Below are 24,621 nucleotides of genomic sequence, written 5' to 3'. Positions count from 1 at the left end.
TGGGAACTGACCAATGCAGAATAGACTGGAATTCCCATGATTTGGAACTACCTTTTCTTGACGCAGTCTAAAACCGTATTTGCCATTTTTGTAGTTATGTGATACTGTTGTCTCATGCTCAGTCCTTGATTAATTTCAGTTTCCAAGACCCTTTTCACATATATAGCCCTGTATTGCCTGTTCTATCCTTGTGTATATGATTCTGGGTCCTGAGTGGAGAACTTTGCATTTTGTGATCAGGATATACTGAATCTTCACCAGGAGGTTTGAGTGGCTCCCTTTCAGGTCCATTAGAAACCCACTTTTTTCCTTTAATGTAGAAAAGAGAAGGAAAGTTATTGATGTTTGGGGTTGACATGCATTGCAGCCCTCAACAACTTCTGTCAAATTAATCCAATGGAATATTTTTGTATAAACAGCTTTACCATCTGGTTGCAAGTCTTGTTGACTTAGAACCACTACTTCAGTATTTCTCAATCTCAGCAACTTTAAGATGGGTGGACGTCAACTTGGGGAATTCTGGGAGTTGAAGTCCATCCATGTTAAAGCTGCTGAGACTGAGAAACACCACCTACATAGATCAGGAGCACAGTAAAAACAGTGTAACCTACAGGATATATATTCAAGAGTCTATTCCCTGAAATCATTTTGTGAAAAGATCAGTACAACTAGGTTAATTGCTATGAATCATATGTTTTAGGAATTTTAAGAAATGCTGTATAGCTAATAATACCATTTCAGGAGCTTGAAAGAACATTGTCCAGCCAAATGGAAGTGCCTGGGTTTAGGCCAATTGATTACCATTTTCATAATGGAGCTCCCACTGCAATTCTAAAGCCATTTTCAATAGAGGAGAATATCTATAGCTCAGGGTTGAACTGTGGAGTCCTTGGTGCTCTCTGAGCTTGGTGGTTTGTTTGCAGATGTTTCATGACCCGACTAGGTAACATCATCAACTGCAAGCAAACCACCAAGCTCAGAGAGCACCAAGGACTCTAAAGCCATTTATTTTGTAGTAAGTTCAGTTGGCTTCTGTTTCTGATGCCCTTGCAAATATGAAATGATGCAGCAAAGGCATACATTAATATATATCTCCAGACTGAATGCATATGCATTATGCGCTATTATTCTTTGGAGCCAAATACGTGCGGTCTCTGTGGCACATAATCTTTTTGGTTTCTTTTCAGTTTTTGCTTTTGAATTGAAGGGAGTGTTAGGCAAGGAATTTCACGAGACTTTCAGTGGACCAATAGCTTGTCTTGGTTTTGATGTCTACCTACCTACCTACTTATATACCTCTCTTCCTACCTACTTATCTCCTGCCTACCTGCTGGACTGTTAGGCAGTGTATGGATAGGCAAGGAATCTTGTTTAAAAGTAGGGAGGCATTTATGCATATTGGGAAGTGTCACAAGGTATGCCGTCAAATATTAGATTGGGAGAGGAATCTTGTCTTTCACTTCTTTCCCAATCTAGCAGAGACAGAATGTACTTAATAGCCACAGAATGAAGATTCAAAAAGATGGCTGCTGTTCTCCATCAGTCAACAGGAGATGATGGCATTGGAAGGTCAAGGAGAAGAAGGAGTTGAGATATGATTGGCCAAAGAAGCTGCAGAAGGAAGGGAGCAAGGAAAAATATTGAGAATTGGAGACTTGTGCTGTCCCAGCATTCCCAAACCTCAGTGTCCTCTAGGCTTACAGACTTCAACTCCTAGCTTTCTCAGCAATGTTCTGGGTGTTGAAGTCTACATGCTTAGAAGATACCCTACCTTGTACTCATACCCAGTCGGGGTAGGCTTGTTTATTAGTTAATGTATTGCTCTATGTACAGTTGCAATGATCTTCATAATGGAGAGCAAAACATCTGATGTCATTCCTAACAAACAATTTTGTATGCAGGATTCATAATTTATTTCGATATAGGGATATGACATATAAAGGTACATTAAAAATTTGGGATGGAACTCCCATGGTTGAGATCCATCTATGTTTGTGATTAGTGAAGTGGGAAAATAACATTGCAATGTTTTATTTGTCTTTCATGAAATTGTTATTCAGGATTCTCAATTCTTGCAGGGTTTTAAACTATGCCATCTCAAATCAAGTTAATTTTCATGTTTGTGGATCGCACTAAGTACCTAAGAAGTTTCTCCAAAGGAACCTCTAGGTTCTCTCTCTTCACCTGTAGTGTTTTTTTGTGGCTTGGACTACATTTCCAAACATTGACTAGGTCAATTGAGGCTGATGGCAGTTGCAATCCAAAACATTTGAAGAAATATGGGCAAACACTGGTCTTATTGTTGTTGCTGGGAGTTCTGGTTGTGGATTATGGAGGTTGTAATTCCAACACATACAGAGGACTTTGGCTTGGGGAAGTTTGAGGTTGATACTGAAAGGGAATAGCGTATCATGGAAGAATTAAGGCAACTAAACTTTAAAATGTGACAGATGGTTTTTGAAGCATTACATGAAAATGAACATATTTCCGGACTTCACAATTGACTGTGTTAATTAATTATGGATACATTACAGACTCTAAATCTCTATCCAGTTTTCTTTAATTAAATCATGTTTCACATTGTTGTTCCTTTGAATTGGACAGTTTTGAGGACCTCGTACTGAATGCTGTAGACTGGCCTTTCTCCTTTTGATGCCCTCTAGACCTGTGAGGCCACAGCACCCAACATCCCATGAGGACTTTTAGGGGTGTTTGGAATCATAGTCCCACATACTACAAAGCCCCAAGTTGGGAAAGGCTGAGTTACTTGTGAATGAAATATAAAATTTAAATATTTTGGCTGGAATCCAGGATCCCTTTGCCTTCAAGGAGTTTGGCCTCTTATTTCCTGGGTGCTGTCCTACGTACTGGTCTTTTCTTCAACCTGGTGCTGGACAAATCTTTTGCAAAGTGAATTCAAGACCCACAATAGCTGGGGATTTTGGCAATTGAAGTCCTAATACGTCCAGAATATTACAGGACCATATGCCATAGCAAACATTTAAATTTGAGAGGAACCCTCGCATCTTGCTTCTTCCATAAACTGTTTTGGTGCCCTTAAATAAGCCACTTTCTTCTCTCAGTCTCAGATGGGTTGGTGCAAAGATTACTGCTAGCTACAGAAAGTGTTTTGAATATTTGAAACATGTGGAAGGCCTATACTAATATTGACAATATTGTTATGAATTTACAGTCCCACTTGGTAATGTCCTACTCTTTGGACTTAACACAGTTCTTTGCATCCTGGCAGTAAACTTGACTGGGATTTGGGTAGATTGATTAAAAAAAACTGAGATAATTGAAATTATCAAAGGAAAAGTCTGTTGGAATAATTGATTTAAACCATGTTTCCTATTTTGAAATCCATATATGTTTTGAATAAGCAGACATACTAATTGGCTATGAATAGCAAATAAGTTGCATCGGTTTGCTTCTTGATGTAATTCATTATCCAATCCAGAATCTTTAGCTGGGAATTTTTTTGCACTGAAGAATTGCAGCTGCTGAGGAGACAAGAAACACATTTCTGCTTTGGCTTTCTCTGGACAGGCTTGAGAGGATAGCTAGCATTAAATGAGGTCCAAAGTAGATCAAGAGATTCACCATCAGTTCACCATCTTTTCATTTTTTTTCTTTTAAAAGGATATCGGATGAGAACAATTGGGCTAATTTTTTCCAGTGAACGGACCCCATCCTTGAAAACTGCTATTTATCCACGATAAAACTACTGAAATCACATTGCTTTGTATTTCCTCCTTGAGAGAAAACTACAGCTTAGGATGAAGGCACTTTTTAAAAAAACCAGTCTTTTTAAAATAAAGTTCTTGAGCTATCTTGGTTCTTGACTGGTGATAACTTAAAGGGTGAAAACAAAGAGGATTTGGAGGCTGAGTCCCCAATCCAACAAGATTTTTTTTAAAGGCCAGGTCTGTGTGGTGTATGAGTGTGTGTGTGTGTGTGTGCAAAACATTCATTTGAACTCCATCCCACACCACTTTCTTCTGATTACCTCTTACTTCCCTCCTCCCATTGTTGTTTATCTATTGACGTCTGTGGCCCATTCAAGGGTGACAGAAAACCTCACACTTCTGAAGTTGATCTAGGAATTAGATTTCATCTGATTAGATTTATTGCCTTGAATAAAAAAGCGTTAATCCGTCTAGTTCAAACCCCAAACCATCCTTTGGGTGGGCCTCTATTTTCACTTTTAAAAAGTTCTGGATCCAAGCAGCGGTTGGAAGAGGAAGTCTGTGAGAAGCTTTTCCTACACAGCTTTTGTTCTGGTATGAGTCCCCTCTTCCAGTTATCGTCACCAGAAGACCCCCCCCCCGACCTCCTTATGCAATAAACCCAGAATTACCTTTTCTGCTGAACTGAAATGGGTATCTTTATGTGCAAATGAACACAACGGAACACAAAATGAACACGTGTGAACAATGTTCACAGACTTTATAGTCATTTCTTTTTGGCGGAGCCATTTTTGAACAAAGTTGATTTTGTAAATTAACTGTGCCCCTCCTTTGCTCTCTCTCGGTATGTTTCCATCATTTTTATCTGAGCCTATTTGCTCAGCAGAACTTTGATCAAATGCTACTTTGCTTTGTTCCTTTATCTCCCTCAGAGTAAACCATAACTTTCCTTAATATATTCAGTCACATTTTGCTTTTTTACATTTTATCCCCACCTTTCTTTTGTTTAATAGTTGAATAATGAAAGATTCCTTTTCACTGACATTTTTACAGCTATAGTGTCAACATTCTCTTTTCACATGATACATTCATAATTGGCCGTGATCTCAGCTTCCTGTTGTTTTTGCTCCTTTTTAACCATGTTAAAATTCCTTTCAGTCCCCTAACTCAATTTTCATAGATAGTTGTGATTAGCCATGTTTAAATATTTTGAAGTGGCTTCATATTTGCATGCTAAGGTGGAAAAGTGAAGTGATTGATCAAACACCTTTTCTGTAATCAGCTGTGAGCCTTGAGTTGTGACTAGCCTGAAGTTAACATAAGCTTTGGTATCCATCAACATCTGCTAATTAATATGGCACCCTTTCCTTAAAGTTTGCACACTATGCACGCATGTGTATAATGGAAGCTTTCATTATAAAGGCAGTATGAAATTTTATTTGATGTCTGCTGGCTTGGGCCTTCTTTTATTAGATAATTTATGTTATATCATTTCTGTGATTTTTTTTTAAACATTTCTTTTACATAATTTTAGTTTGATACTAGGTTCCATTGTTTTTAACTGCACTGAGTGGTAGAGGTGCTTTAGAAAAGTGGGGTGCAGATGTTTACATAATGAAGGGCATTTAATCTGTTCAGTGGAATCCTTTACTTAATTTAAAAAATAGAGTTTGAGGATAGGTAAGCCAGGAGTCACTAGTCTGGATCTGCTGATTTCTTTAAACATTTTAAAGCAAAGTGATGGTAACATTCTGTTTCCCCTGACTCTCCTTCTTCTCTGCACACACATTGCTGGTTGGGAAAAGAAATTCATTATCCTCATGTGACATTCTCACTGACATTTACAAATGGCACAATGGCCTTCAACAGTCTTCTACTACCTGTACTATGATGGAAGTTGTGGTACACAATATTTGGAGAGGAAGACTAGCCTGTAACTTTTAATTTCCAAGAGTGCTTTCTCTTCAGTGACTGTGAAGAACACCAAGGAAAAGCCTCTGTCTCTGACTTGGTCTGCATCAACCATATGGTATAAACCCTCATGGGATTATACCACTTCACAATATAGCAGGGAACACCGCATGCTTCAGCATTTTCCTATGTAAATCAATCTGAGATTACACAAACCTACAAAAGTCTTGTCCTGAAGGAGAAGAACCCTTACGTCCTTGATGTGCTGGTTTTTTGTTTCTTTTTTACAGGCAGGCAGTTTTGGCAAGGACATACATTCCCGTGTTCCACCCAAAAAGCATCATGAAACCTTGGGGAAAGCTTCAGTTTCTGCCAAATTAGAGCAAATTTGTGAAGTTAGTGGCTGGATCCCCATACTGAGTAATGCCACAAAGTGATTTCTCTGCTACACAATGTAACGCATTGTGTGGGCCCAGTTGTTCTGATGGATAAACCATGATTTATGGCTATGTTACCATCATGGCTGGTTCAACAAAACATGGTTAAAATAACCATAATTTACTATGATGTTGAACAGAGGAGATCAGTTTCAGGCATAAATCACTGTCATATGTTCCATGGGTGGCTGAAGTTGGTGTGTTTTTGATAGCACAATTCTCTGGTGAGATATGAGAAAAATAACTATCCAATATACTATCACAGAGCTCTGGTCAAAACAGGGGAATAAGGAGAAATTTGTCTAAGCCTCTTTGCATCAGTGGGTCTGAGCAGATCAGTGTCACCTATAAGAACTAGTCATTCCTGCCCTACTGTAATGGTACATGGGAATGACCTTGGGAGACAGGGGGAAGAGCCGCAGACTAGACAATGGTCAGAGAAGAGGCAGCTAAGCCCACAGAAGCAATGTGGGTGTGGCAGACGTCTCAAAAGGGATTGTCTCTAGTTTCTTGGACTGTAAAGGCGAGAGGGGAGAGATGTACGTTCAGAGTTGCAAGATTCTGTTACTATAACCTTACAATAAAGGTAGTGTTAGTACTCCTGGTTGCACTTCTTGTCTAGACTACCTGGAAGAGCTGACACCTACAGCTAGACAGAGGGAAACTTTCTTGATAGCCGTGGTCCTCCTCTGTTATTTCCTTACTGTTATGCAAAACTCTAGCCAGCCTTTTTCACTCGGCCTCTTTTAAGGATCGAGAATAAAGATTTATCATGTTGTTAACAACCTTTTATATTAAATCGTTACATTTAAGCAAGAGGAAACGGCAAACAAAAAAATTATTTGGATGCTAGTTATGGAGCCAAATTTATATTGTAGTTTTAAATCTCTTGGTGTCAATTTGGTGTATTGTCTTTAATTAAAGGTCAGCGGAAATTGAACTGTGAGCCTCAGGGAGGCTCTAAACTGGCCCATGAAGCTACCAGACTGCCCATTAGAAATGGTCTTTTACAGCAGATTTTATTCGATTGCTACTGAACTTGTTAAGTTGCGAAGTATAGAAGTATAACGTGACTCCCAATTTAGAGCAAAGACAATCAGCATTCTAAGGCATTCAAACAACTTCCTTGTGTTTCAGTTGTTCTTTATGATCTCTCCCCCATTCCAGCAGAGGGCATTTGCATGGATCAGAATACACAAAGTTAGCCTTGTTGTTAGGGATTTTTGGCTGTGATAAAATTGTAAAGTTTTTTTTCAAAGGATCTAGAAAAAGAACTCATCGTCATTTAAACCTACATTCTAGCTATGGAAATGTGGTGCTCATTGCTTGAAAGGGGTTGATAATTGAAAGTTGATTTGTGGTGATGAAGCCCTTTGAATCTGACTATGAAGAAGCTGAAGATTTGGGAGGGGAAAGAGATGGTCAGGGGGATTTAGTGAGGGAACCTGCACTTGCTTGTAATTGTTGACTGGACAGAAGGTCTGGCTTAAGAATATTTTTCTGGTACAGGGAAGGATGGAACAGGCAGTAGGTTGCTAAACTGTCAATGAAACAGTATATGGAGTTGCAGCTGTAGCCAGTGGGCTAAGTGAGGAGCAATTTCATGAACTGTATTTGGCCCAGGTGCACTGGTGCTACTGATCCTCCTGAGATCTTAGGGACTCTTGAGAGGGATCCTTAATCATGAGATAAGAAGCCCCAACAAAATGAAATGGAATTCCTTCGGTTGGAACTCCATTAATGCATGAGAAAGTGGCCTCTTTTATCCACAGTAGAGCACCTTAGGGGGGCTCTGAGGTTTTCATTCATGTTAAGGATCACTACAGGACCTTGTTCCCTTGTCTTTTGGGGGGAAATCTCATGGGCCTGATATTCAGATACTGGCAAGTTCTTAGAAAAGTTCACAACTTCAGATGTGAGGAAATTCCCTTGAATTTTACAGGGTAAAATGTAGTTCTATGTAGCTTGACTTACTGCCTTTCATTTTTAAGTACTCATCCGTTAGATTGAGTCTTTTCTTTAAGAGCAAAATTCAGTTTACATTTTATTCCCAGAAAAAATAACCCGTGAGACTGGTAGGGCTGAGAAAGAGTGCCTGACTTAAAAGTTCAACCACCACTTAGTTTCCATGACTAAGAATGGACTAGAACCTGGGTCTCCTGAATCCTAGTTTAACATCTTAATCCCTACATCCTACTTGCTGTCTTTTGAGTATTAATGTAGTATTGTAGTCAATACTTAGCTGAAAGGATTAAGTTATTAGATACTACAGTAACCCATGAGATGGGGGATGTTGTGAATTCATATGTGTTTCTATGGAAGTCTATGCTGCAACTATAAATAATATTTTTTTAATCTAGTCCTTGCAGATTGCATTTTTAAACATGTCGGTTTGTCATGATCAGCACATCCAAGTTGAATTTATAGCAGATACTTTCTTTTTTAAAAAGTAGGTATCGGATTTTAACTTTAAAAGAATCCATGACAAGGCTGGAGAGATAAGTCAGATGAAAACTTCATGGTGGGAAGCAGAAATATCTGTGGTGGCTTGTATTGGTAGAAGGTGAACTGCAGAAACAAGGACAAAAGAAGAGTGGAAGTATCTCACTTTAGAATTCAGAAGTTTGGAAGGTTGAACCAAATGAACCCTCCTTGCAAGCAGGAAGCTACAGACTCTTTTTTCACATAGGAGCATTCTTAAACATGTGGATTTCCAACTTCCATTCTCAGGTTGCTTTCCTCTCCAGTGGATCGGCTCTGTGTTGAATAAAAGCTTTCTTAGACCTGTTTTAATCAACCCTAAAAACAAAATGAAGTCTGAGGTGCGGGGTGGGGAGAGCAAAGAAATGATCTATGCAGAGTTTCTTGATTTATCATAAACTTATACAGATGTAACATTGACTGAAACATTTTGAAAAATCCAGTCCAAATGTGATGGTAAGAAGCAATTGCATGCTTCATTTCAGTTTTCCTTCCTTCCTTCCTTCCCTCCCTTCTTCCCTCCCCTTCCTTTCCCCTGAATGGTGAGGGTTAGGGTTTCCTTTCCATGGCCAGGATGGATGAAGACAGAGGGCAAAGGAATACGTGATGGTCTTTTTTATAGACCTCCTTCTAACCCAGTGACATCCACATGCCTTCTCTGCACCACTGCAGGGCTTTGCTTTGAATTCATCCATGAAGACTCCTTGCCATGTGGGGAGGAGTTGAGTATCTCTGCCTCCTGTCTCTTATAGGTGCAGTTCCTGTTCCCCATGGTGAGGTCTTCCATTCTTTTCCAGCCCCCAGCTTACTGGAGAGGAGGATTAGGAAAAATGCTATTACAGGTAGGAAATGCAGAATGTGATTCATATTTGAAAGCAACCCTCACACATCTTTTTTTCCTGCTGCCCTTAAGACTTCTCAGAGCAGCAGGCAGCATGCTTTTGAAGACTGGGTTCACGTGTTGCACTAAGCTAAGGTATGATTAATCATAGCTAATTGAATAAACCATAGTTGGCTGGATTCTCACAATGCATAAAGCTATCCACTGCCCAGCGTCACTGGGAGTTGGGTGGTGTACAAAGTTAACAGCAACAATGGTTTGTAATCCATGAGGGTTGGGTTTACATGAAACCCAAACAAGCTAAATCCAAATGAACAAGGCTATGTATGGCTTAGTGTGAAGTCTAGACTCTAATTTATCGAAGTTATTTTGAAGAGATCTTTCTAACATTCTGGAACCAGAGGAGGCAATCTGGTGCCTTCTAGATGTTGGACTTCATTCCGGCCAACTCCAGCTAAGATGGCTAAAAGGTAAAAGATTAGGAAAGTTATATTCCAAAACATCTAGCTGCTGCTGTGTCTTCCTCTATATCCCACCAGATGGTTATTCAGAGCAATGATATTATTTTTTTTCATATCTGTAGAAATGCCATGAAGGCTAGAAATCACACATTAACTTAAATACATTTAAAGGACCTTTTATTAGCGTAAACTGGCCAGGTTCTGTTTGAAGCAGAGTGTACTACTTAATTGTGTTAAAAATAAAATATGCATGGGTGTTTCTGGCATGTGTAAATTTTCATGTTGAAAGTATGGTCCCTGCAAAACCCCTTTTTTCTTCCTATGGCTAAGTAAAGAGAAGATACTGAGTGGCATAACTGAGAAGTGAAGTGTGCTGTTGGAAGTGCTAGGGCCAAAGACAGAAGGATTTTTGCTGTTGACCCCTTCCTGCTGTACCTTTGGAGAAGAAGAGGCGCTGTTTCAGCAGGGATCTGTTCTTCAGAATGCTTAATGAGATCACATAAGAATTTTTGCACAGGTTAATTCAGGGCTGTGGCTGTTCCCTTGCTTAGATTTGCACAAGGAGGTAGAGAATACCTGTGTCCTGGGATAGGTAGAAGGGCATTTTAGGAATTACCTTTCTTTGTCTTATGCAGCCCTCGATTTTATGGCCGACACATCAAGAGAGAAGCCATGAGCTTTGCAAAAGAACCAGGAAGATGATTGTGGCTTGATCAAAGTCATAGCTAGAAGGGAAAGTTTTTCATACCTTAAGAGCCTGAGGATGATGCTCAAATCCACAGTTCTGAGAGCTGCTGAAACTCAGAATCCTAGTTCTGGGGGATGATGGTATACAAAAATCTTGTTTCTAGAAACGTGTGATACAGAACAGACAGAGTGTATCCATGAATTTCTGTTCTTGCCCTGAGGGTTCCTGGCAAATGCAGAATAACACCTTCAGTAGATGACTGGTGAAGGATACCTTTGGATCTAACCCAGTATCAATGGTAGATGATTTTGGAAGTTTAGAAGTACTATTTCATCCTGGAACTGAGCTAGCATGCTGGAAGTTGACACATTTACTCAATGGGAGCTTGGTACAGATTGATATGTAAGTTTCAGTTCTGGTTTCCTTAGATTCAGATATGGAAAAAACAAAACTGCTCTGAAGAATATTGTAGAGGCCCTCTTTGTTTCCCATACCAGCTAGGTCTCCCATAATTCCTACTGTCCAACATCATGTCCCCAAATTAGTGTCCCAGAGTCACCTGTCCAGCAGGGACATTCAACTGGTTTTGGGTTACGATCCACCCTTGCCCTTGCAAAGATGCATTCCCCAAAGGGGGCAAAATCAGGACAAAAACTGAATTTGATTTAACTGAAATGTAAGCTTAATTAAAATGAAATTAAATTACTTACACTGAAAGAATATGATTAGAACCACACATTTATTAATTTTCCCCCTTCGGTTATATTAAGAATTACGATTCAGCAGCAACTGTTGGAGAGCTCTTGGACAGCAACCAGGCTAGATGGCAGCACTGGGATGTCTTTGTCTAGCTGAGAAGCTAAGCAGGTTCTGGTTAGTCCTGGTTAGTCAACAGGACCTTTGGAGACACATCCCCTTCTTGATGGGCGTGTCATTTGTGTACTCTTGTAAAACCTTTCTGAGATGGGATTCTGTTGCTCTGTTGCTCCTTTAATCTACTCTCCAACTTCATACTCCGTCTGCTATTTTCCTCCCCAAACCTAAAACGCATTTAAGTACTCAGCACCGCTCTGTTCAACAATTGTATTGCTTTTTAAAAAATGTGAAAATTCCGGTAAATGTTTTATCTTTTCCCCTCCACTTCTCTCTGATTGTTAATGCATCTCTTAAAAGCTGCTAATTACTTATATACCCAATAGTAAGAAATGTTTAAAATATACAGCCCAGCAGTTAAATATGTTAATAGGGAATTATTAAAGTGAAGTGTGGATTCTTGACATGAGTCTTAATAGTTCCTCTAAATCTGTTTTGATTTATTGAGTCAAAGTGGGAGGCATTAATACTGCTTGTCACAGCCTGTAACACTTGCAGATTTTCCAGGTTTCAATTTACAGTCCACTTGGAGCTGTTAGTCTCGAACGGTGCAGTTAAGGGTGCTGTACTTGGAGTCCAGGTTCTGCTGGCTGGAAATCCTTATGATATTATTGGTGTTTTAAAAACCCCCGACCTTTAACTGCACCTGCAGATAACCTGTATCCTGGAAAAATGACAGCCCAAACCAGAGATTTAAAGAGTATTTTCAACCTGGTTCCATTTATTTCAAATATATTAGTAGATCCAAACATCTGATCAGCGTAGGAACTTTATTTCTCCTGGACAGGGTTTGGAAGTTGAGTACTTGACATTGGGAAACCTCAGTGGGCCTTTTCCAAATCATTCTGAAGAAATGGTTTTCATAGTTTAGAGGACACAAGTTGGTTGACTGACCTTTGATAGCAATGGATCAGCAACCTTTGTTTATTCACTCCCAGAAAAGCATTTCTTCATCCATTTCTACTTCTCTCCTTTAAGATGAGATACCAACAAAATAATTACCTCCAGGTTCTTTGGCCCAGGGAAGAGCCAAAAGCATTTGTGGAAATTTTGTTTTCTTATAAAATAAATAGGCCTGTTGTTCTTGACTTTTTTTTTTTTTTTTTGCAAATCCTTGGAATTGTTGGTTAATTTTCTCAAGGGTCATGTAATCTCTAGGCATGTCCAAATGCAGGGGTGGAGATCTGGTTTTCAGAACTGCATTCCTTTGGGGATATTATGTAGACAGGACTAAAGCCAAAATAAGTTGTGGAACCTTTTTCTCGTGCTCTGTTTCTTTCGGTCATTTTTCCTTCTTTCCTCCTTTCCTCCCTCCTCCTGCCCCTGCAGACTGCTTTAGGAACCCTTGTCAGAAGTCCAAACTGATTGCTAGCAAAACAGCTTCTGAAATTAAAGTGCAGACAAAAGGCATTTTTGATAGAGCTTTGAAATAGGTTAAAAACATTGAATCTTCCCATCGGTTGCTTACTTTCTCTAAAGAAAACATCTACCTTGTTGAAAGGGAAAAAAGACCTTTGGGCACCTTTGTTCCTTTTAAGCCTCTGAGCGGCCTGAGGGCAGAATATTCATTGGAGCTTCGCTTCTTGCTGCAGTCTATGTCACTGTAATTCTTTTTTTTTTTTCCTCCACTGCTTTTTTCTCTCCACTGAAGCCAGGAGCCTAGTAAACAGGAGCACACAAGGTCCCCTCCAACCCACAGACTGAAATAACTCCTGGGATGATATTTTAATGGAGTTGTTTTACAGTCTGTAATGAAAAATACTTATCCTTTCATCCTTTCAAGTACCCAATACATGTATTACAACGTATGCTTTTATGGAAAATGGCCCATGATGTCACAATTGTTTGTGGTATTTAATTGAGGACTAATTGGACACCATTGACTGTATTCCCTAAACTGATGGCATCGTCCAACAATGATGAAGTCCGCCTTTATCCACACATGGATAATAATCCGAACTGACCATGATGGAAATCCTACTTGTGAGAAAGGCAGCCATGTTCAGTCCTAAGCCATTAGCTTAAAAGTTTTCCTCAGCTCCTGGTGACTAAACATCCATGTTGATTTCTTGGCAGCAGTTGAGAAGTGATTGATCCTTGCTTTCCTCTAGGAGTTTCTCAAACTCAACAATGTTAAGATGTGTGGACTCCAACTCCCAGAATTCCCCAGCCAGCCATGAATTCCAGGAGTTGAAGTCCACACATCTTAACATTGTTGAGGTTGAGAAACACTAGTCTAGGGTATCTTGCAGCTTTCCAGTCTAGCCTGCAGCCTCAGAATTTGGGTACTAACCAGATCTGATCCAACTCAGTTTTTTGAGGTTAACCAAGGTTGGCTCGGCATTGCTCCCTGGCTGGATGCTCAGAACACAGGGGCCAAATTAAGTCCTACAGTCCAAAAGCCACGGTGGGTATTCCTCCAGAAACTTCAAAAACTTCAGCAAATAATAATTTTTCATGTGAGAGAAGAGGACCCCACAGGACAGCGTAGGAATCATGATTCGTATATTTCATTTCATTCTATTTCAATGCAGTCATATTTAGTTTTGTCCTGGATCTGCACGCTACAGTTTGAGGCACACTTTAGACAAGCAACGCAAAGGTGAAGTGTGGCCTTTGACCCAGAAAAAAACGATGCAACCTGGGCCAGAATGGTCATTTCCAAGGGAAATGTTGCCCATGATGTCCATTATTGCTGCATTTTTAAGGTCTGAACTTCCCTGATGGAGTGGGTGCCATAGGGTTAATTGTTTCTTTTGTTAGGGCAGACTGGCATGGCTACTGACTTGATAATTGCAAGAAAAGGACCCGTGGCCAGAGTGGGCTACTGAAGTTGTATTGGTTTGTCCCCCTACATTGCCTGGATCGCACTCAGAATTCATTCATGGCTTGTTTTTCCTGTGCAAGGAAGATTTTCAGTTCCTGTTTTCAATATTACTTAGCCCCCGGCTTCTCTGCCAAACTGGCAGGGCTTGAAGGTTGACTTCCTGTACGGATGATGTAAAAGTGCCTGTGCAAAATTCTTCCTCTGCAGCCATTGGGAGATAAAAGCCAGGACACTGGGGATTATAAAGAGAGAGCCAAATTATATTTATAATATTAAAGTTGAGTGCATTTGCGGTTTTGCTGTCCTCTAGGGTTTTTCATAAGTAGAAAAACATGAATTAGCATTTTCCATTTCCATATATTGACTGGAAACATAACCTCCTCTCAATTAAGACCTATAGCTTTTGGGATGTATGCAACAATTTTATAAAATATTTACAGCGAGATTTGCATTTTACATAGCATTACCTTTTTTGGGAAGAAAGGCTTAAGAAAGGAAATGCATTTTGTGTGCTGAGAGGAGGACTAAATCTAGAAATGAACTCACTAGCAACGAGCACTCCAAATTGTCCTCTGTTGATTGTGGTCACTGGTAATTCTCTTTGGGTTGATTTTTTATTTTTTATTTTTTTGGCTCAGCCACCTATTTTTCAATAAGATCCTTAAAGGCCACGTTCCTTATGGAAGATGTTCATTTCCCCTTTGGAACTTGTATTGGGAAAGTCTATTTGCAGCTCGGTGTTAGAAAAATAAGTGAAACACTTCTTTTTCTCTCCCCTCCTCTGTCTCCCTTGAATGTAAATGTGTGTTGTAAAGAACATAGCTATTTCCTGGATAATTTGCAGTTGTATATTTTATGTTAATTTCACCGAAAATATTGCACCCCTGCCAGGTTTAGTAGAGGCTCACTGTGATATGAATAATTTCTAGCAAATCATTTTTTTTTCCTCATTTAAGATTTGGCACCTTTTAAAGATTTTAATAATAGCAACAAGGAAGAAGATTTAGAACGAGCAAGACGGTGTAGCAAAAGTGAGAGAGAGAGAGAGAGAGAGAGAGAGAGAGAGAAATGCACGTTGCGAGTGAATGTAAACTAGGAAGAATAATTACATGGCAAACATTTTTCTACAGATGTTTTTTTTTTCCTCCTTCCTTGTAATGTAATATCTATTTACTAAACTGTTTATTTTGGGCCCTCAGTTTACCATAAAATATTTATATTTGCTTTGCTGCAATAAAAAATATTGACAAAATACCATTGAGATTTAAAAAAAAAAAAAAAGGTTGGTATTTCACTTCCTAGACAGCAGAAGTGGTGAATGTGCTCTGTGTATGTGAGTCCCAAAACTCCCCCTGCATATTTTAGACATATGTAAAATTTCTATAATATAGTGGCCCAGAGTCTTGGTCCTGAACTGGGAGGGATTTCAAGGCAGATATTTCTTCTTCTATCAGATCATCTTCGTTTGGCAAGACACCACTGCAGCTACAGAGCCTCACCCTAATTTTCAGGAAAGGGGCAACAGAAACTGACTTCTCTTCTGGGTTATTTTTACATTTGAGGGGGGACGTGTCAAGAGGTTGTGCAGTGTTGGCTCCTCTTCCTCCTATTGTGGCTTGGACTTGTGGGGCAGGCGAGCCCAACCCTATCTCGGACAGCGAACATGAAGGAGGAAGAGGCAATTGGATTTTAAAACCAGGGTGGGCTATCTGGTGCTTCAGGCCCCATTCATCCCCTAATTCCCCTTTTGCAGCTTTTAGAGTCCCTCTGACCATAATTACTGCAAACACATACTACAGTTTTCTTTGTGGGGTGGGAAGCTGTAGCATAAAATAGACATACTGCCTTTGAAAAATCTCAACCATGTGTGATATGGCCTCCTCCCTTTGTGGCCCTCGGACCACAAAATTATTGGGTGTAGCCATTGGTTACCCATTTTAAAAGATGCCACCATAGCTTTTTAAAGACTTTAGGAGGCCTGGGATGGGATGGGATGGGATGGGATGGGATGGGATGGGATGGGATGGGGAAGTGTTCATGTGAGTCCGCCAGGTTTCTTCTCATCTTCCCATCCTGTATCAGGCCATCTTCATCCTGTGCACTATATCAGGGTAATTGTTTTTCTGCATTGTTTCATCCATTAAAATAAATGGAAGTATTGGGAGAAGCCAAGATATGAAATAATCATTGGGATTTATATTTTAATGATTTAGTTTTGCTGTCTGGACTGAAAAATATTGATCTTTTTGATCCTTTCCGATACTAAGTCAGACACTGGGTTATGACTTTTCCATAGATGGGACCTGGGAGATTTTAGGCTAGCAAATTTTCCAGCCTACCTGGAGGGTGAACTAGGTCCTCTACATAAGTACAAAACTGAACCTTGACCTTGGCTGCTTGAGGCTTCAAGGCTAGCAGAACATCTGGACTAGGGCTGTGTGACACTTGGAATTCAATCTCTACAAGGTATATGGGTGCATGAAGGTAGTTCTTGCCCATAACACCTTAAAGGATCTGTATCTTGTCTTGGCATTCCTGAGAAAAGATGCATTTGAAAGAGTTGAGGACGGGTGTTCCATTTACTCTCCCATGTGCTCCAAAACACATGTTGGAGATTGACTGCAAAGCACCACACAACCCTAATCCCAACTGCGTTATTTTGAATTTGTTTTGTTGTTGTTTGTGTGTGTGTGTGTAATTAGGTGTTCAACTGCCTTGGTTGCTCCTGTATTTCAGCAGAAGCACAATGGGCATTAAAAGACTTGAGTATAATAATAATTATAATCTTCTTCCTTGTTTATTTCTTTCAGCCTTGTAGAAGATGGGAGGAGGTAGCCTTTTTCTTCAGAAACGTTGGGCTGTTTGTTTGCATGATGGTGAAACTGTACAAAAAAAGAATGGAAGCATGCAAGCTCTTCCTGCAAAATTGAGAATGCGAACAACAGGGAAAGCTAAGGAAGCTAGAAAGGTTGTGTTGTTTGCAGACTAATTATAGATAATGGATGTTTTTCCATTTTCTACTCTTGACAACATAGGGGTTTTTTGGGTGGGACCTAGGCATGTACTCCAACATGTGCTCACAAACCATTTATATCAGTGTTTTTCAAACTTGGCCACTTTAAGATGTGTGGACTTCAGCTCCCAGAATTCCCCAGCCAGCACTGGCTGGGGAATTCTGGGAGCTGAAGTCCACACATCTTAAAGTGGCCAAGTTTGAAAAACACTGATTTAAAGGAATGTATGCTTATTTTAAGAAAGGTTATAATCATTCTTTTTTTTCAGTGTTACAGTAGAGTCTCACTTATCCGACATAAACGGGCCGGCAGAACGTCGGATAAGTGAAGATGTCGGATAACACACAGTAACGATTGAGTGCGGTTAAAAAAAAAAACCGATTCGCTGCGCCTGTTGCAATCGATTTTTGTGTTGCGGCGCCACACCGTCAGGAGCAACAAGAAAGAGTACACTCAAGCTCGCAAACAAGCGGCACACTTTTCTCGTTGCCGATTTATGCGTGTTTTTTTTTAGGGGCGTCGGATAAGACGGAATGTCGGATAAGTGAAGGTCGGTTAAACGAGACTCTATTGTATTGTTGTTTTATTTGTATGACGCCCTGAGTTGTTTGTTGAGAGGGTACCTATATAAGTTGACTAAATAAATAAAAGAAAATACTTTCTTCCTGTTAGGCCAGACATACTTGTAGATATGAACATAACTTTTTTTAACCTATTACTGTAAATGGGCAACGAGAAATATAAATGACTTTTGAATAAGCGGTTAAGCTGTAGTCCAAACTGAAGATGAATAAGGAAATGAAAGTGGCTGATTTGGATAAATATTCTTGGACTTATGTGGAGAATTTGTTTTTCACTCATGCTCCTCTAGCCAAGACTGTCCAAATGGTGTGGCCGGGTCACCACAATCCCTGAACCAAGAAGGTTCTAGAGGCCAGAGATGAAAGAGGTTGGGTGCCACATTCAGAGTTGTTGAGTTCAGCTTGCTTATCCCTTTGAGTCCTATGGAAATTACGTAGAATGGCCCAAGGTACGGTCCATGTTCTATGCCCTGAAACTGGCAAACTCCCTAAAATGCAATCAAGGGTGAGCCACTGGGGAGGCTATGGATTTACTGAATTTGTTGTCCCTGCTCATGACTGAAGTTTGACCTCTAGTGGCTGGGAGGTTGGGATTCCTGATGCAAATTAATATGGGGGTTCCTATGTAAATTGGCTCCTAGAAAAGTAAATTAGCCTCCTTCCTTCGGTGGTGCCTCTTTAAGACCTTTTATCACATTAGAAATCATTATCCTCAGCTGTAATTTGAAAGAAAAGAAAAGCCAGCCTGAGCTTTGTCCTTCATTACCGAAGCAGCGTAAATGGAAGAGAACCGAGTCCTGTTAACTTTCTGCAAAAAATCAATTTGCAATCGAAAATAAATTGTATTGAGGTGCCCCTAATTTTCCCTTTAAGGCATAGGTCAGTGGTTCCCCAGGGGAGGCCAACTTATTTGGACTTAATGAAGTTTTTGTCCTTTATGTTGAAAAAAATAAAATAAAAGAACCCCTTCCCTTTAAATTAACATGAGGTGATCCAGATTTTGAAGCAAGTCTTTTCTTGCTAATAGTTATTCTGTCTAGAAGCCCTTTAAACTTTGAGATTGCTTTCTCAATCTTGACTCTTTCAATCTTTGGAAGAACCTCAAGAAGAAGTACAGATACCTGCCAAAGAACAAAAGGAGGAACATGCTGGAAGGGAACATCAGATCCTTGTTTGTTTGGTTATGCTGTTGGTATCATTATTTAAAAAAAAAAAAAAAGACAATAGAAATGGGGTTCAGTTCAAGATCAAGAGGGTTCTGGAGAAGAGTTTTAACATCTTAAGAATTGCCCCCACTTATCATCATGGATTGAACTGATTGTTCCCACTTCACCTGCCTGCTTTTAAACCATGAGGGTCAAACCATTTTTGATAGAAGGCAACATATATATACCTTGTTATATGTGGCTGGGGCTCTCTGTGGCTGAAACAAAGTAGAAAGTGGGTGAACTCATAGTTAATGACATTTCCTCCACAGTGTGGACTCCACTGTCTGCTCTTTCCCATACTTTCCAGGCATAAAGATCCATCTTAATTTCTGTAGCCCACATCAGTGTTGGCAAACTGGGGAAGGTAGAAAAAGCCTTTGGTGATGTTTATTAGACCCTGTGTTCTAAGAGTTGCTTACTGAGATGGGTGGCTATGGAAATTAAATAAATAAATAAAGTAAAATCAAAAGGGCAAGTTATCCGAGTTAGGTCATCCATCTCACCATTAATCCCGAGTAGGACAGAAATGCAATAATCTGCCTAGTAAGTGAGAGTTCTGTACCACCTATCCATCCACATGGGTGTCTGCAGGAAGGACAAGGAGAACAAATGACAGAATATCCATGATGGTGTCAGCACACAACTCTCACAACTTGCGTACTTGGTTCAAAAATCAGGATGCCGGTACACAACAGTAGTATTTGTTTGAAGATGTCACTCCATGTGTTGGTATTTTGCCATCATTGGGGTTTACTGTAGATGCTGTTACAGCTGGAGCTGTTGAGAATTTTATGACATTTCCACTCAGTTCCTTGGATTCTGGTGAAAGTTGGCATCAATGATATGGCACTGTTAGATACCTCCAAATGGCTCCTAGGAGCTTTCAGAGATTTAAAAAAAAAAAAAATGCAAGGGTGATCTGTTTATAAAATTATGCATGGGGTAGGCTAGAAGGTGGCTAGAGATAACCTTTTAGGGTCACCCGGTAACCTCAGTCATTACACTTGTAGTAATGAGTGATGGTTCGTAAAAGGGATTTTAAAAGATCTATCAATGGCTATTAGCCCTAGTGGTTGAGTAGAATCTCTGTGTTCAGGGGTTGAAGTCGGTAGACTTTTGCCTTTGTGGATCTGTGTTGCTACTCTGGAAACTTAGATGCTGAGCTAAGGGTCCTCTGGATGTATCTAGCATACCTTGCATCTTTGATAGCATTTAATGAAATCCACATGGGTAAAAATGTCCTTATGCCCATTTTTCAAGTAGACTTAATTTTCCTTAAAAAGCCCTTTTTTATGTCATTGCTCTAATTTAGCCTCTCTTTTCTGGTGGGCAGCGATGGGGGTGCACGATGCGCGCACGTGTTTGCAAAATAGGTTTCATGTCTGCTCCCATGAATGACCACACTGTTCTTAGGCTATGATGGCACTACACGCTTAACCAGATCGGTTCAAGATCTAGCAGCTGCATTTACATGATGAGCAAAGCTTGGTTCGTTTTAGCCGTGGTTAAGCCATGGCATAATGTACCGTGTGAATCCGGCCCACGGGGCTAGTTTATTGTTCCGTATGATGTGCGAACCTGGAAAATGGCTGAACCGGGTAACCAAGTTAAATATGTTTTGTGAATGTGCGTTAGAAATATAAAACTGGAAGAGGCAGATGTTTGCTAGGTTACATAGCTGCCTCTTTCATTGGGGTAGGTGCTTGCCACTTGCTGCACTACAGTGACACCCGCTGACAGCATATGCGCATAGCACATTGTGGAAGCATAAAGAAAGTAGCTGAGATATTGTTGGATAGTCTTACTTTTACAGCGTTGCGACCTAATCTGCTAACGTCTGGATCTTGTTCGGTGTTCCAACTCAGTGTTTCTCAACCTCAGCCACTTGAAGATGTGTGGACTTCAACTCCCAGAATTCCCCAGCCAGCATGCTGGCTGGGGAATTATGGGAGTTGAAGTCCACACATCTTCAAGTGGCTGAGGTTGAGAAACACTGTTCTAACTAATACTGTGCAGAAAAATTCTCTTGCATTCCCCCCCCACCCCGCTTCCCACCCTCATTCCATTTGAGGAAAAAGGAAAAACTGTTTTTTCAGATTCTTTCAAAGGAGACGAGGACCCAGGTGAATTTTTCATAGATGGGATGTGTTCTCATAGCACCTATCTAGTTCCAGGACAGCCAATGGAACTAGGTGAAACAGGGTGGATGTTTGTGAATATTCCATCCTGCTGTTATACAATGGTTGCTCTGTTGGTCCACAGCCTCTCTGGCTTCCCCCTCTTCTGTTAAATCCTTCAGCTTGTGTGAGATGGTTGGCTATATAAACATGATAAATAAATAAAATAAGTAAATTATTCCCATTTGGCTTATCTAAAGAGGTCTTCATCGTGATGGAAAGACACGTGACTGACTACAAGAGCATCATCAGGTAGATCCTTTCTCTCTTTTCCACAAGAATAGAAACTCAAAAATATCACTAGGCTATATTAAAAGGAAGTTCTCAAGCTCCCTAGTAATAAGATATTCAAACACACTTCTTTTGCCGGGAAAGAAAATCTGAAAGATTTAAACAACTCAAGATTTAATTTTAATGTAACTAAATCTCTGACATGTTTTTAGTTGGCAAGGCTCGTGTTTTGATATCCAGGCCAAGACTAGACATCTTCATTTGAGAATTTGGGGCAGGGGGCAGGGGAGTGGTTACAACTGCAGTAGCCCAAATGGAATTTTGCAAAAAATAAAAGGACGAAATGACTCAGGCAGGCATCTTTTTCATGTACAATGATTAGAAACTGGTCTTCATCCCTCTCCATGGGTCAATCTTGGAAGACAAGCACGTTGCTATACCTGTAAAAAAAAAAAAAAAGCCCTGGGCCATGCTGAAGAAAATGGAAGGAATTTGGAAAACAGAAATTTGGATTCGCCCTGGTGAATTTCTTGAATTTTTTAAGGTGATTTCTTAAAGCAGAGTAACCAGTAACCTCAACACTATGATTATTTTGTAATCGGTTGATCCTGTTTTTAAGAGCTGGAGAGAGGAAGGTCTACAATGCCCACCTCATTCTGAGCACTTCTGAGTTTCATGCAATGAAGTGTTCACCTGTCCACCCTTCTCCCCCACAATGTGTAAAATAATTCCTCATTTTATTCTCCTGACGGCTTTTCCCCCATAGCCACACATAATGTGGCTTGAGAAGAATTATTAATAGCTTCCTATTCCGTAGGCTGTATTCTATTGAGAAAACCTTTTCGGTCTGTGTATCTAACTGGACGATTTTAAGGGCGAAAGCAGAAGGAGATCAATGCCATCCATGGGGCACTGTCAAACATTGGCCCAGAAATGCCGGTCTCATGAAAATCCGGGGCCACCCCAGTGCAAAGTGGCTGCGTTCGGACTCTGGTGAGCGCCTCACCCACTCGTGTTCTCTAAGTCATGCAGTAGCTTGGCAGAACAAGGGAAGGCAATGGAGATGCGGGTGGGGCTGGCAGGAGCAGTGAGTGCATGTGGGGTGGGAGGCTGGGGAGCACAGAAGATTGAGGAAGAATTAGGTTATTACATTTCCTCCTTAATTCTTTATCAGGGCTGCTCCCATCTCTCTCTGTCTCTCCCTCTTTCGCTGGAGAGGAGGAGGAAGAACGTAAGAAATCAATGCATTCTGATTTTGTAATTTCCCAGGGTGCTTCACTCGGAGCACAGGGTGTTTGGGGAGGTGACATAGCCGGTCATGGAAGCTTGCACTCCTCCTCCTCCTCCTCCTCTCTTTCCCCTCCACCTTTTTTTTTTTTCCCGGTGAAAGAATTCGTTGGAATTTCACAACCTTTGCGTGCTTTTGTGAAAACACTCATTTGGGTTTGCACCAAGCCGCTAATGGTGGATGCCGGGGTTTGCGAATCCCACGTACATTCGCTGCTCGTTATGGCATGGAATGCGCTGTTAATAATGCATCTGTGAAACTCAGCTGTGAGGGAGCCCAAATAATTATCCCACCGTAGCGTTCCCTGCTTTAGTGTCATCACAACTGGGGCTTCATTAAAAGTCCTAACAGTAGAGATGTTGTGTGGTGTAGCCTCTGTGTGTGTGTGTGTGTGTGTGTGTGTCTGTGTGTGTGTACACGGGCATATGAGAGAGGGACGGATGGAGATATATATATATATATATATATATATATATATATATATATAATGTATATAATTTAAATTAACTGCAATGCTATGGCTCAGAGGTAATTTGACTTTTTGAAACCGTGGAACCTCTGTGAATTTTCTTCTTCCTCTCCCTCCGACTGCCATATCAGCTGATCATCCCCAGAAGAACAAAAGGTTTATCTGAAGCTATGAAGCATATATTCACCAGCTTCTGGCATCTAGATAAAAAAAAAAAAAAAAAGGAAAAGGAGAAGAAAAAAAAATCAAAGGACTCCATTGAACATGTTAATACCAAGCAAAACGTACACAGCTAGACACTAAATCTTACAGGGATTTAAGTCCTTGGAAATGTGATCCTCTGATCAGGTTTCTTGGGTTGGTTCCCCTTAAATGGGGAACCGAGCAAAAAATGGGAGATAATAAAGGGGTTTTGAATAAAGAAGATACTTACGTGCCTGTCTCCTGGTTTGATTGATTGAATGATTGACCAGGAAAGGGAGTCAACAGGCTATTGAAGATTGACTACCAGATACAAAAGAGCAGTACATTTTTGATACGCTGAACAACAGTGTTGTTCTGGCATCTGATGAAATACAGGCAAAGAAAACCACTGCGTTGTGCTGGTTTCACATAGTAGTCTAAGCTGGAATATGGTTTGTTTGATTCTGGCTTAGTATGTTTTGTGAACTTGGCCATTAATGTATTTAAAATATGGTTTATGACTGAACATGTTGCATGAATCAAGTTAATGGTTCCGTTAGCATGGAGTGTGAATCTAGCCAATGTGTGGATGTTCGCTGTCTAGAGGCAAAGCTTTAGAACAAGGACTTCTGATTGAATAGAAAAGACCATATGTTATGGGAATGTAAGAAGAATCATACTAGGCAAGATCAAAAGTCCATCTAGTTCAATCTTCTGCTTTCCAAAGTGGCCCATTAGATGCCTCCTGAAGGCCAAAAAGTAAGAGATTAATGCGGTAGCGTTTCTATTTCCTCCAATCATAGAGATCATTTCATAAAACTATGACTAAGCCATGACTTAGTCATCTTTTCAAGAGCTGCTTTAGCTAGTCGCCATCACCAAACCTGGTGGCATTGCACTATGTGTTAGGTGAAGAAGACCTTCCTGTTCTTGCGTCTACTGCCAAACAATTCCCTTCAGTGAGTCCGAACTCTATTATTGTATGTCAGGATGGGTATTGGACGTCTCTTTCTTTCTGTAACTGAGTCTAATTTTATATGCCTGTTCCCCCACAGAGTCAGCTGAATCCATCTCAGGGGCACCAGTTTGGGTGAGATTCTTCCCACTTAGAGTGAGAAAGTGTTGGACTAGAAACTCTTGAGCTCTGAATTATTGTAATGGTGTCTTGTGAAGGACAATGCATCAAGGATGCGTTTTTTCAGTAGTGACGAGTCAGGATAGCTGCAGTTACATATTGTGCTAATTAAATTCTGTGGGTTTTG

The 24,621-nt window shown here is 40.3% G+C and overlaps 1 protein-coding gene across 2 annotated transcripts in view; it reads left to right on the top strand.

Moving 5' to 3' along the window:
* Positions 1-24,621, top strand: part of ZNF423 (zinc finger protein 423) — a 236,775-nt gene that overhangs the window by 138,528 nt on the left and 73,626 nt on the right. Inside the window, exon 6 of one of the 2 annotated variants that reach the window (XM_088136113.1) lies at positions 9,271-9,360. The exons of the other annotated variant lie outside the window; for it this stretch is intronic. Within the exon in view, the coding sequence (XP_087992239.1) occupies positions 9,271-9,360 (90 nt within the window). The remainder of the gene's footprint in view (positions 1-9,270; positions 9,361-24,621) is intronic. 2 annotated transcript variants of the gene reach the window in all.

This window comes from Python bivittatus, unplaced genomic scaffold (assembly GCF_059951505.1).
Source record: "Python bivittatus isolate LINGU-HERP-01145 unplaced genomic scaffold, Pbiv_v1 ctg000190_np1212, whole genome shotgun sequence".
Taxonomy (NCBI): Eukaryota; Metazoa; Chordata; class Lepidosauria; order Squamata; family Pythonidae; genus Python; species Python bivittatus.
Note: the sequence above shows the minus strand (reverse complement) of the source record. Positions and strands in the feature narration are given on the sequence as shown.